A 14093-nucleotide genomic window follows, 5' to 3' on the forward strand; every position below is an offset into this window, starting at 1 on the left:
TCTGCCATGGAGTCTTTAACGACTCCTGTATGATCTGCATAAAAGCAGCATTCTTCCTTCAACGCCGCACACAATCCCCCCTGCTGCATAAACAAAAGGTCAAGTCCTCGCTTATTTTGTAAAACTACTTCTGAAAGCGAAGAGACTGATTTCTCTAGATAGGAGATGGATTTCTCGATCCTCTGCAGGTCCTCATCGATGGTCATTTGCAGCTGGGAGAGTCCGTGTTGCTGGGTTGCGATGGCTGAGACGCCCGTGGCGGTGCCAGCTGCTCCCAGGCCGAGCAGCATTGCGATAGTTATACCTGTGATGATTTCCCTTTTGTGGAGTCTGTTAGGTTCTTCGAGAAGATGGTATATTTCTTTGTCTGAGTGATGCAGGACTTTAGAAACAATTAGAACTTGAACACAGAAATTGATAGAGTTATTAAACTTGGCAAGGAACATATAAGGATTTACTCTGGGTTTTTGGCAAACTTACATTTCAAATGTGGATGGGACTATTTATTTATTGGTCTTCTGTGGGGAGTGTCTCATTTGCACTGGTGGGGGACACTGGCTGTGGAGTAACTGAAGGGGGTATCTAAAGCATTGCTTTCGTAGAAAAGGGGGTTTAATATCATAGTAAAACTAATAGGGGTTAGTTAGGTTTGATTTGGTTTCATTTAGGGTTAGTAAAATAGCTTCTAAACAGGCTGGCTATGTGGAACACGAAGGATGGGGTATTTATTAGATCTCACCACCGTGGGATTCTCAGGTGTTGTCTGGCAGTTTGGTGGTCTGTCATCTCTTTCTGGAGCAGGGGTGTGTGTGTGTCACTGGGATGGTTCACAAGCGTGCCCTGCAAACAGAACTTATAGCTTCTTAGCTTCTCATTAGTTTTGTTTTGAGGGTCAGGTTTGGTTGGTAGCAGTGGTGTGCAGCAGTGGCTCTTATGGTCTCACTACATGGGGGTTCTGATTGCCACAGAGGCAGCATGTCTCCTACATCCCCGGGGGCTTTCTCCCCACTTTCATGGCTAGGGCTACCCCGGGGTCCCGTATTGGGGGCGTCTCTTGCTGACCCTGCGGCACGCGCGCCGTTATTTGCGGTGGGAGGGGGCTGAGTTCGCCCGCGCGCGCTCTTCCCCCCCCCCCCCCCCCCCCCCCCGGCTCGTGTGTCCGGGGGTTGGGACCTGTATTCTTTGGCGAGATGCCATTTTCTCCCGCAGCTCCAAGGGGTATTGTGACCGCTTTTCGGTGCGGCTTAGAACTCTATTCGGTTTTGTTTTAAACTGTGCATCTTTTGTTTTGGGGTTCCGGTCAGCTTCCGCCGGCTCTTCGGAGCCAGCAGAGTTGTTGCCAGGCTCTGCGGCGGAAGTCAAATGCCAGGGCACTTCCGGGGCTCCGCGCCGTTTTGTTCGGCCCCGGGCTCGCTCCTCTCCTCGGGGGTGGGGCCGCTCCCGCCCCCCCGGCTCGCCGCGCCCCTCGCGGGGGGTGGTTTTTCCCTTATATGGTGGCGGCTCCCGGCGCGGCTGCCGATTGGCTCTGTGCTCCGAGCCGCTCTCCGCCCCTTTCTCCCGCGCGCGCGCATTTCTGAGATCGCGCGGTGTCTGAGTTTTCGCGTCGGGACCGCCCGGGCCCCGCCCCCCTCCGCGGCATTCGGCGCCATTTTCAAAGCGACCGCATGGCCGGGCGGCCGGGGATTCTCCCCGAGCCGCGGCCCTTGCGACTCCGGTCTCTCCCGCCGGCTCTCGCCAAGAGCGCCCCGCGCGCGGCTGCGCCTTTGACCGCGGATCTCTGACCGGCGGCGGCGGCGGGACGGATTGGGAAGCGGCGGCTTCTCGGGGTTTTTCTGCGGCGGGGTTTTCGCGGGGGTTTTTCGCGGCGGGGGTGTCCCGGGGGGCTTCTGCGGCGGGGTTCGGCGCTGCTCCGCTCGGCGCGCCGGCGGGGAAGCGGCACGGAGCCGCGGGCGGGCTTGGGTTCCGGCGGGAGCGGAGTCGCGCTGCTCGGAGCGCGCTCCGGCGGGATCGGGGCCGCGCCGCTTGAAACGCGCCGCTCCGGCGGCAGCGCTGCTTCTGCCGGGCTGGGCTGGGCTCAGCTCTGCGGCGGGGCCGGGCTGCGCTCTGATCCGGGGAAGGGGTTGTCGCGCTGAGCCCTCTCGGGTCTCCGGTCCCGGGTGGACCCTCCGCAGGGACGGTCTGCGCTTTCGCCCCCCCCCCCGAGCTCGGGTTTGACTAATAAACACGTGCGCGCTGCATTCTGCGTCTTTTGTTTTTCTATTGCTTTGCGCGGGGTTTCTTTTACCTTGCCCCGTGCCGTAACGCTTTCGCCTGAGGATTTTGCCTCTCCGGCTAGCGTGGCTGTATACTGTTCCCATATCCTCGGATGCATGGCATCCACTGAGCATTCGGCTGCTCCAAGCCCAGGCAGCCTTGCTATAGCAAGATAAAAGTTCCTGAGCTTAAACGCGATATTCCATTGCCTCATACTTATGACCCATGCGACGCTGTCTATGACGCTCGCGGGTCCGGGGACGTCTCCCCTACGCCTGGGTACAGTTCCACCGTCCTGGCCGCTGCTTCTGTCCAGGTGAAACCCGTCTACCGGGGGGTTTTTTCCTTTTTTTTTTTTTTCTTTTTTCTTCTTTTCTCCCGGGTTTCGGCACCAGATGTTGCCTTTATAAAAGACAACGGCGACCTGGTTACAAGAAGACAGCACGGCAGCCCGGCTTCACCCGGGCTACTCGGACTAACGACACACGCTGGCACCAATTTGGTGGACGGTCGAAAGTGTTTATTATCTTATCTCATGGGTTTAAATAGGTTTAGGGGTCTTTGCTACGTCAGAGGGGGGCTGGGGGTTTCAGGGACAGTGGGTAGTGGAAATTTACCAGAACAGGTGTGGCTACATTCTTCTGGGACTCTTGGGGTTAACTAGATAAGTGGGGAAGAGAGAGGGGGGAAGGGGTCTGTCTTTCTGTGACATCCCGGTGATTTTCCGCTCCGCCTGTCCCTATCTACCACATCACAGTTTCACTGGGAGGCTGTGAACTGCTTTTCCCCAGTTAATCAGTCCTAATCCACCAATATTCTTATTGCTGAGTGTCCATCCTTGGTAAAAACCTAATTTGTGTAACTCTCTGAAGGTGTTGAGCAGAAAATCCCATTTTCTTGTTGCTAGGTTTTTCCAAATAAGCCACGTGCAGCTGGGGCACCACACCTTTATAGTATTTCAGGTTAAGGGGATGTGTCCATTAAATAATATGGTTGTTTTAGAACTTGTCACTTTGAAACTAAAACTTGAAACTTCCCTTTTTTTGCTTGGAGAAACCCTAGGATGTCTGTCAGTTAAGACCACACTTAAGTTTCTTTCTTAAATAATTGCTTTGCTGGAATCTGGCTGTTGTCACTCCTAGAATATTACACTGGAAACCATCTCTTTCATCTCCAGAAGCCAAAGTGAGTCTTGCTTCCTATTAAAATCCTTTTCTCCTTCTCCTTAATCTGTTGAGCCATGCCTTGAAAATGAAAGATATTAGTGAGGTTTTTATCAGCTTTTGTACTTAATTCAGTGCAGAAATTGTACGTGGCGTGTAGGGAAGGGGAAGCAGCCTGGTTTTTTAGGCATTCTGCCATCTCATGCAGATTTGTGGAAGGAGCTAATGAATGTGTGGTGTAATAACATTAAGCCAACGCCCATCTATTTTACAACCTTTGTCAGGCTTCCAAAGATGAGAATAGAATTGAAAGTGAGTTGCTGGGTACATGTTTAGGAAGGCTCAGAAATCTGTTTGAAGGGAGATAATCCCATTTTTGTTTAGAAAAATGGTATTTAGGAGAGTTGCTATCCTGCTGAAACAGCACTCTGGATCTTGTCAGAGCCTGGTTGCCAAAAGGAGAGCAAAGCCTTTAGTACTGGCCTTGTGCTCTGCAGACATCCTTCTCCTACAAAACCAGGAAGGAAACAGCTGATGCTTTGTTGTGGTTGATGAGCCTCTCTAGGTTCTTCTCTGCATGCAACTTTTTATTCCAGGCTCCCAAGGGCTTTCCAAAAATTCAGCTCGGTGAGGGAAGCGTTCCCGGAGATCTCTGGGTACTGTTACTGTGTGGACAGCCTGGGCAGGGAGCTAGCAGACACAGGTAAGTGCCTTCCAGCATCTCATCCTTCAGTCTGGGGGGTGTTGCATTCCCAAGGGAAAGGACAAATAACAACTATCAGTCTTCAGATTCATTTGGAAGTTCAATTTCACTCTTACAAGGGGTAAGACCAATGTGACCAGTGGTCACCCATGGGAAGGGCTGGAGCTCACTGATGAAATCCCACCCTTTCAAGCAGAGCTTCAGTCAGCAACGAGTGGAGTTGGTGTCTGGGAGCTAATCCTGTCCTCTTTAGGATGTGGAATAGGATTTCTGAATGTCCACTTTCTGCCCACACTAGAAAGCTGTGTCATATTTTATACGTCCTATTAGCAAATCCAGGGGAATATAAAAGGCCTGAAGAATGAACTCTATTTCTTGCTTAGGTAGAATCATGGAATTGTTTGGGTTGGAAAAGACCTTTAAAGATTATCTAGTCCAACCTGTCTACAATGGGCAGGGACATCCTCTTCTCTCATAACCTCAGGATTTAGGCATGTTAATAGTTGATGGGATGCTTTAGAAGAAAGAATGTTCTTTTTTCAGAAAGGAGGAATGAGGAGGTTGAGAATTTCTAGACCTTTCTTAAATACTGTGGTTTTAATTTTCATTTTTTTTAAGGGGAAAAATACAAAGCACAATAGCTTGAAATTTAGATGATAGACAAGAACTTCAACATTTAATTCCCAGGAAAAAAATAGTTCTCAAAAATCTGTGCACTCAGAGAAACTACTGAATGTCTTGGTTTTTAGTATGCAAGCAAAATGACTTGTAGTTGGTTTTGGTCACATCTGTTTCAAAAATTACATCAATTTCTGTACTGCAGGCTGAACCTAACAAAATCACAGCCTACAGCCAGGTATGGGATGTTTCTCCTGCTTGTTTTTGTAGATGTCAAGGCATAAAGGTGGTGCCTGGGCACCCAGCACTGGGTGCAGGGTGTGCTGCATTAGGGTTATGCAGGGTGATATGGATTATGCAGTAGAACTTCATATTTGACTTGTTTAGAGAACTGGATTTATTTTTCCTGAGACTCTCCCAGCTTTGCTCTTCTGGTGTAAGGGTAACTTCTGTCTTAAGAGCAGTCCCTGTGCTAAAAGTCTGTTTTTCCCAGGCCTGGAGCTGCTGCTTGATGAAGTTTACGATACGATTTTCTCGGAGCCAGAGCCTGCCCGCACGTTCACGGAGAGCAGCATCCATCGGATCCTGCAGAGGCGATTCCTGGGGGTCCAGCTGGCTACCTCTGGCAAGTTCAGGTGTAAGTAGCGCCCAGGAGATGCCCTGTAAATCAGGTGGCAGTTCTCGAACTTTTATATGACAGCTGCTGTTGGGGAGAGTTGTTCTAGGACTTTTTTGCTCTAAAAATGTATAATGTCACAGTTCCAGTGCAAGAATCAAGGTCCCTGAATTGCAGATGGCTTTTATCCTCTGCACTGTACAGTCTTTACCAGCAGGTTGTACCTGCCTTTACCAGCAGATTGTACTTGAGCAATGCTTTCCCACGTGCCTGCAGATCACATTGTTTGAAATCCCATGAACTCTCCGTATCTCTTGCCCTGGGATTATGGAAATGGATTTGTTGAGTTATTAAATTAAAAACCTGAGAAAATGCTCCCAAATTTATGTTGGTACACTCAGAAACAGGAAGAATTTTACACTGACCACAACACACTCCATTCCCAGGAGGCCACACAAGAGTTTGTAGAGCCTTGGCCAGCAAGGCTGAACTTTTGGATCTGCCCTTGGGCCCATTCCTTCCCTGGTCAGGGCAGGCTTGTGGGGAGAATGTTTCTCCACCTACAGGCAATGAACTCTGTGGGACAGGAGGTCAGGTACCTCCTCCCTCCTAGACCACAGCCCAAAACAAACTGGGGAGAGTTTGAATCTCCTGTGTGATACTTCATCCTCGGATCCAAAGTCCAAAACTCTGACATTGTTTTCTGACTCTTGCTAAAGAGTTGCATCACCAGAAATATTAAGCAGATACTGATGTCAGTCTTTTGGCCATATAGTCACACAATTTTCCTGGCTTTGGGACAAGCTGATCCTTCTGGGGAGTTTTGGAAGTTTAGAAGGCATTTTACCTCTGCACTGTATCGTGCTTCTGGCTTAGCTCTGGCTGTAGTTTGGGCTGCAGCAGCTGTCAGCACAGATGAAGATGTGTGCAGCCACAAGATGGAGATGTGACCTCGTTCATCAGCCACCGAGGGGGATGCTCTGGTGACTTATGAAGCTCTCACACTGTCACCTGAATCCACTCAAACTGGAGAAGTTGTCAGAGTCCCCTGGATGAACAGGTTGCTCTGACACAGTGCTCTCGCCTCATTCAGTTAGCTGGGTGTAGCTGGGAAGTTCTTGAAGGTGAGAAGTGTTTAGGCTGTAGGATTGCAGGTTAATGTAAACAAACAAAAAAAAATCTGTGCAGAGGGTGAAGTCTTGTATTGGAGAGATCATACCCCAGAAAATTTACTTGCTGAATTTTTGCCCTCTCTGCCCTTAAGGCCAGTTTGACAGGAATAGGGTCTTCAGATCCCTGCAGAGGGAAATGGAGAAATGGGGTGGTCTCAGCGCAATTCTCTCCAGTCGGTTTGCAGGAGCAATGCCTCATTCTCTTCAGAAACATTGATGTTTCCCTTCAAATCAGTCCCCAGGCTGTACATCTGTCTCTGCTGACCAACTTTGCTTTTGCATTAAGGTCTAGAGCTCCCTCAGCCTGGTTCTCTGGGAGATATATTCCTGCTCTGCCTACTTGCTAACTATGGCTGAAAAATGTGTTAAGGTTTTATCTTCTTTTTAGTTTTCATCCATTAATACCTACAGTAGAAAACCATGGAGAAAATTCTTCATGGGAAATGAGGATGGAGAATTCGCATTTTGAGCTAGTATTTGATGCATCACTGGAAACGATCAGAAATTACTTTTTTTTTTCTTATTTTGTTTTTTTCCCTCCCAAATAGGCAAAAAACGGGATTGAACAGAGGTGGCTCTGAAACTTTGAACTTTCCCTGCCTAACGCTTTCGGCTTTCCCCGCAGGCCCGTCGAGGTGCGAGGCCGAGCGCGCGGCCGCCCAGCGCTTCCAGCAGCCCTTGGTGCCGTCCTGCGCGGCCGACGGCGGCCACACGTCCCTGCAGTGCCACCCGTGGGGACAGTGCTGGTGTGTGGACACCCAGGGCCACGAGGTGCCGGGCACCAGGAGGCGAGGGCAGCCCCCGGCCTGTGGTACGTGTGTTTGCCAAAGGGAAACCCTCTCAGTGTCTTTGGAAGAGCAGAGCAGCTCTTCTCTCGGCGCCGATAGATTCTGGTTGTTGTTCAAACGTCCTGAAACCTCCCCACGGTTAAGAATCACATTCTAATACATAATTAAAATCATGCTGCTTTTATTTTCTGTTGTGATCTTTCTTTAGCCTTTTAGTTTTGCATGCAGCAGGCTTTTCTTTGCAGCTCTGATATCTGGATCTTGACTCCAGAAGTGTTAAGTGAGAATATCTGGGGTAATATAAGGGAGCAAATGATGGTGATTTTGTGTTTTACCTCCTTCCTTTGGTGAAATGCTGTGGAATTTCATCTCCCATTCAGACTGTTTTTTTTTTTTTCAATTCTGTCACTGCATATTTTGCCATGAAAACTGCCAAATACTGTAAAAACCCACCAAACAAACAATTCAGAAAAGGTGTATAGGCTAAGGCTTTGAGAGATTCCACAGAGAATACACCATCAAATCAATGCCCTAAATGGAAATGACAGCAGTAATGTCCAGGGGCTGGAGGGGAGGAGGAAAGTTGAAAACCTTTGCTCTGAAGTGCATTACCTAAATATTCAGGATTGTGCTGGAGGGCTTGGGCACAGGGTCTTAATGTGGGGCTACCTTGGGGGAAGGCAGTTGCTGTGTCTGTGAGACACACACAGCTTCCCATGCAGCTGAAAAAGGAGGAATCTGCCCTAGGTGTCGCAGCTCCAAGTGCTCAGAGTGCTCTGGGCTCACACAGGCTTGCTGTGAAATGAAAACTTCAGTGTGCCTTCAAGGCTGATCACCAAGGATATTACAGGGGAACCTCTGAGAGGCCTTGCCATATGCTGGGGCTGGTTGTTTTCGCTTTGAGTACACTTTGCTGAGCCCTCCTGATTTTTTTTTTTTTTTTTTTTGGTGGGAGGCTGAAGAAAGGAGGGCAGTACTTCAGGCTGCTTGCAGCTTTAATTGTCAGACTCAGGAAATTTAAGCAGGGAAAAATGTTTGCAGGGGTTTCACAGATTAACTCCTGAGAAGGTATTTCATGAGGTTATAACTGAAGTCTTCAGACAGCTATATGCCATGTGTGTGTCTCCAGTTCTCCTCTGTTTTATTTTGTGTTCAAAACCCATGTAAATATGGTACTTAGGGACACAGTTTAGTGGTGGGCTTGGAAGTGCTAGGTTAATGATTGGACTCAATTACCTTACAGGTCTTTTCCAAACTTAATGATTCTGTGATTCTTTAATGTCTTTGGCTCTCACACTCAGCAGTGTTAACAGTGGAGAGTCAGAGCACCAGGCAGTCCTGATAGGGACGTGCTTCTTTTCAGACCTTCTGCAGTGGATTCACACCAGCAGTGCCTTTGGTGTTTATTCTTTCTTCCTCTGTTTTGATCAACAGTGGGAAGGAGGGGAGAGTGTTTATGACCCATGGTCCTGCATTTGTTTCATATTACTGTTCGTGTGGAATTGTGGCTTACACTAACTTATTGGCCCTCTGAGGAATGTTCTTCATCCCTCCAACCACCAAGAGCCAACACTGAAAACAGAAGGGGCCCATCCTACAGAAAGTTCTTTTACAAAGGATCTTCTGGGAAGGGGCCCTGAGCTCCAGTCAGGATCTGTAGAGTATGACAAGGGTGCAAAGGCAGGAGTGAGAAGGACGTCAATCACAGAGCATCAGATTACTTGCTTGGCTTTTTTAGCAGTTTTTTTAGGTTTCCAGCTTTTATCCTTATTGTTAACAGGGTTTGTGACAGCTTTATCATATTGCTTAGTTGTGGAATAAATGGAGATGGAGTGGGGAGCCCAAGGGAGCTGGTGCTGGAGCAGACTGAAGCTGCTTATCCATCTTGTCCCCTGCAGGGACAGCAGTGGTGCTGAGTAAAAAAGACTGAGAACCATGGAAAATGCACATAACTTCCAAATATCCTCCTGCACGTGGGAGATGTCCCAAAGTGAAGACTGAGTCCAAATCATTGTGATCAGCCCTCCCCTATGGAGTTATCTTCCAGTGATTTGCCTAATTGCCCTCTAACCTTTTAACCTTCATAGCACTCTCTGGCAATAACTTTCATGATCATAATTATATGCTCTACATCTGGACTTCTCTGTTCTGTGAGAAATACTGAATAATAATTGTCTATTGTGAATGATGTGGAGAATCCTGTTTTCTAAAAGACCTTTTCCATATTTTTTTGTCCAGGCTGAATGTTCTTTCATACTGGAAAAGCTGTTCTGTCCTCAAAATATTTTTGTCTCCCCTTCTCTATAGTTCTGCTACTTTTGCCTCCCTTCTCTATAATTCTACTTTCCAAGGACAGGTAAATGTGTGGCATGTGAGTTTAGCTGCTGTGTGCATTCCAGATATGCAGTCAGTGCCATAACCATGCTGTGTGTCTGATTCTTGCTGTCTTTATATTTACCAAGTCTTTTCTTATTTGCTGTCTTTTGAGCCCTAAGCTTTGTCCTTCTTCACTGATGTGCTGCATCCTAACTTCTCTGTTGCTCCCTGTGTATCAGGGTATAGATGGGGCTGGAGGCAGCCACACCTGTGACATAGCTTAGCCCAGGACAGGGGTGCCCAGGGCCACTGCTGGTACTCTCACTATCCTGACATTGCACTATTTTTGTTGAAATTCTTCATTTTTCCCCCTTAGAGCTCATTCATTATTGCCATCTTGTCCGTAGCACTCTATTACTGCTAATTTGCACAATTCATTTTCAAACCTCATGCAATAAACATTTCACTATGAAACTGAGGATTTAGTTAGGAAACTTCCATAAATTCCTCATTGGTAGATATTATTTAAAATTATTTTGTGTTCTTTCACAATCTATTTCTTCTTCTTAGTTTGCCACATTTCACCTGGAGTATTGGAGTTTTTTATTAGCAGCAGGCATTCTACTAGAGTGCTAAAATATTTGGAAAAGTCATTTTTCTTTCAGCCATGGGAACAGGGATGAGAACTTACATTGGGAAGCAACAGAACCAGTAAAGGACCACAGAGCAGATAACTAAGCGGTGGGGAAGGAATGCTTCCTTTCATTTTGGGTCTTGAATAGAGAATTTTATTTGTAGACCACAGGCACTAACATTTCAAATTCCTTAACAATGTACATGATGCATAGTTGAGAAGCAGGTTAATCTATACTTTAATGTTGTTTTTGCCCCAGCTGCTTGAAAGTGAGCAATAGAATTACAGGTTCTGGAGGTTCCAAAATGTACTTTTTTATTTTTTAAATCTGTCTCTAGGTGAGGAGCAATCGTGCATCTCCGAGCGGCGACGGGCCTTGTCGAGGCTCCTTTATGGCCCTGCTGGCTACTTCAGTCAGTCCAGTTTGTTTTCCACACCAGATAAGCAGTCAGACAAAACTGATGGCTTTTCAAGGCCCTGCCCTCCCTCTTTCAAGGAGCTGTTTCTGGACTCTGGATTGTCATCCCCACTTGCACAAAGCCCGTTTGCCAGCCAGACTCCTGAGCTAGAAACCATCCTTAGTGAAGCCATCACAGGGATGTTCCCGTCGAGGGAACTGGCTCGAGTGGCACTGCAATTTACTGCCAATCCAAAGCGCTTCCAAGAAAACCTCTTTGGAGGAAGGTTTTTGAAGAATTTGATCCAGTTTAACTTCACAGGGGTCCTTGGCACTAATGGGAAGTACAGCATTGGCCAGTTTTTCCCACAGGAGGATCTGTCAGAGATGGGTAATGGCCAAGGCCCTCTGGAATCAGCTGAGGCATTTTCACTGGAGGCATCAAAGGGGAGCTCCATTTTGAGTAAACCTCTTGTGAGCAGCTTTGGCCGCACAGTAACTCTGCAGGACAATCAGAATCTGATGAAATTCCTTTCTTATGTCCTGGAACTACCAGAGTTCTTTACTTTTCTTCAACAAGTAATTTCTGTCCCTGAAAGTGTTGCTGAAGATTTAGGTGAAGTGGTGAAACTAGCACTGGGATCCGGAGGCTGTGGTGAGGAGCCAAGGGACCCGTTTGTTCCAACATGTACCAAGGAGGGGAGGTATGAGGAGGTTCAGTGCTTTGCAGGAGAGTGCTGGTGTTTGGACACTTCAGGTAAGGAGGTTCCAGGCTCAAGGCGTCGAGACAAACGCCCAAAGTGTCCCACTGAGTGTGAGAAGCAAAGGAGAAACCTGAAAAACCTGAAGGAAAGCCTGCCTGCGGGATCAGATCTCTTTATTCCCTCTTGTACTGAGGATGGAGACTTTCTGCCACTCCAGTGTTATGGAACAAATTGCTTCTGTGTTGATTTGAATGGCAAGACTATTCCAGGAATAAGGGGGGAAGCTGGAAATCCAATGAAATGTAAGTCTTAGGGACTGGGAATTTAAAGATGCTTTCTTTTTATTGGAATTCCATGGGACTTTCTTCATATCTGATTACATCTGGAAATAAATGGATGGTGTATGCCAATGTCTCCTAACAGGAAAGCAAGCCAGCTTTACAGTGGCAAGGGGATAGTGGGAAATACAGTGTGTGTCAGCCTTGATTTCCCCAGTCCTAAAGGTGGCCAGGGTGTAGGGTGGGCACACTCAAAGCAGAGGAGCCTGAGGTCTTGCCTGGTTGCTGAACATGTCACTGCCATGTCTCTACCTCGTGTGCAGCTGGAGTGTGTAACATCCACGATGCCTGGGAGACCTGGAGCATCTGTGGAACTGACTGTGACCCCTGCCTAGTGAAAAAGCCTTTTTACTTCCAGACCAAGGCACCTGGGCTGTCCCTGTGACACTGGGCACAGTCACTGGCTCATCTTTTTATCCGAACTTAAGATTTTCAGTGCCTTAAACTATGAACTTGATTTAGTCTTTTTAGCTCAAGAATATATCCTCAAATTGGTAAGCTATCACAGGACTCCAAACATACATGGGGGATTTAATGGCTGGTACGTTTCTCATAAGTCACAAAGTCAGGCCAAAAAGGTGACCTGCAAATGACTTCCGACATCAGTTTGATAGACTATGAACTGCCTCTCCCTTCCCTTTTTAAAAATGGAATATGATGAAAGAAGAAAACACAAAGGTGGTGAATATTTGTTTTTCAAGTTTCTGTGAACTGACAACAACATGTCAATGGGGAGAATAGACCAAGAGGAGAGCCTGCTTCTCATTTTGGGAGAAATAGCAGCGTCCAGCAGTTGAGAGTGGTGCATAGTGAGGGAGCTCCTTTGAATAGCAGTTTGCAGAAGTAGTGGGCAGTTTGTTGTAATGATCTGAATTGAGAGGGGATTTATATCTAACAACCAATTTGTAGTGCAACCCAAAATATGGTTTATCCAAAATATCCAAATGGTTAAGAATTCTCTAGTGCTCCAAAGATGAGCTTCCATGTTTGGCTGGGCTTGTAGAGCTGCTTGGTGGCAAAGCGAAATTTGGCTCTGGAGATGGCAGAAAAAGCTTCCAAACCAAACTCACTCCAGTATTTTGAGGGATGTTATTTTTATATTCAGCAGCAATGTTCAGTAGTGTGGGAAGAGAGGACACACAGTATTAAGATTCGGGTTCAGTCCAAGGGGAAATAAAATTATCCCACTGTTCAGATGGTTGCTTTTGCATTGACTGGCTGAATAACAAGCAACAACCTGATTACCAAGTATATCTGAAAATACTTGAGCTATGTAAACAGATTCAGGAAGGCATTTAGTGACACCTGGCCCCCCCAGTAAGAACTACAAGTACCTAATGTACTCACAAATTTTAAACAAACATATCTGTATTCATCTTGGAGGGCTCACATCCCTTTGGAAATCTTACCCTGGTTCAGCATGGGACCTCAATGTTGCTAAGCCCTCTCAGCAACAGGCCAGGAATGTTGTTATTATTGGGCTGAGTAGCCAATTTTTAGTAGTAGTGTTTATTGTACTAGAGGATGGGGGTATTGTGTATCTTCAGTGCATTCAGAAGATGTGCATGTTTTTCTTTTCCCAGGCCCAAGTGCTTGCCAAGTAGCAGCTGGCCAGGAGTTCCTCAGGGCTGTGAAGCTGCTGTTGTCAGATCCAAGTGCTGTGCCTGAGCTGTCCAGCCTTCACCTCCCTCAGTGTGATGCTGGGGGTGGCTGGAGGCAGGTGCAGTGCAGTGGCCCTCCCGAGCAAGCCTTCCAGTGGTACGAAAGGTGGATTGCAGAGAACAACCAGGGCAAGCCCCTGCCTGTTCCTGAACTAGTGAACATCATAGCTGGGTATAAAGAGGCGTCCTCTGGAGACTTTTCAGCTTTTGTTAAAGCTTTGTACGAGGCTGGGCACCAGAATGTCTTCCCCACATTCTCCATGTATTCCTCCTTCACCGATCTCCCACCTCAGGTGCTGAAAGGAAACCTAACCAGTGCATCTGAGAACATTTTGCTGGACCCATATACATTCTGGCAGCTTCTGACTGACCAGCTCAGCTACTACCCCGGACCCTATACTGATTTCAGTGCTCCTCTAGGCCACTTTGAACTTCGTGATTGTTGGTGTGTTGACAGCAAAGGAGGAGAGCTGGAAGGAACAAAGGCAGGAGTGAACCAAGTTCCAGCATGTAAGTAACAATTTCTGGTGTGTAAGTAGGAGTGCTTTCTGGTATTTATTTTGTGCCACAAGAGAGGGAAGTCCTTTCAATTGCTGTAAAGTAGCTAACAATAACTTGTCAGACAGATCATCAGCACTGCCATTATTGATGGATGTCAGAAGTAGGATGACTCATTTCCATTAAATAAGTGATGGCTGAGCTTTGGGAATAAGGAAAAATAAAGTTCCAC

The 14093-nt window shown here is 47.3% G+C and overlaps 1 protein-coding gene across 1 annotated transcript in view; it reads left to right on the plus strand.

Moving 5' to 3' along the window:
* Nucleotides 1-14093, plus strand: part of TG (thyroglobulin) — a 154895-nt gene that overhangs the window by 12431 nt on the left and 128371 nt on the right. The window contains exons 6-10 of the mRNA XM_072925025.1: nucleotides 4013-4119; nucleotides 5231-5374; nucleotides 7151-7336; nucleotides 10602-11666; nucleotides 13286-13873. Coding sequence (XP_072781126.1) covers nucleotides 4013-4119; nucleotides 5231-5374; nucleotides 7151-7336; nucleotides 10602-11666; nucleotides 13286-13873 — 2090 coding nt within the window. The remainder of the gene's footprint in view (nucleotides 1-4012; nucleotides 4120-5230; nucleotides 5375-7150; nucleotides 7337-10601; nucleotides 11667-13285; nucleotides 13874-14093) is intronic.

Source organism: Taeniopygia guttata, chromosome 2, assembly GCF_048771995.1.
Source record: "Taeniopygia guttata chromosome 2, bTaeGut7.mat, whole genome shotgun sequence".
NCBI lineage: Eukaryota > Metazoa > Chordata > Aves > Passeriformes > Estrildidae > Taeniopygia > Taeniopygia guttata.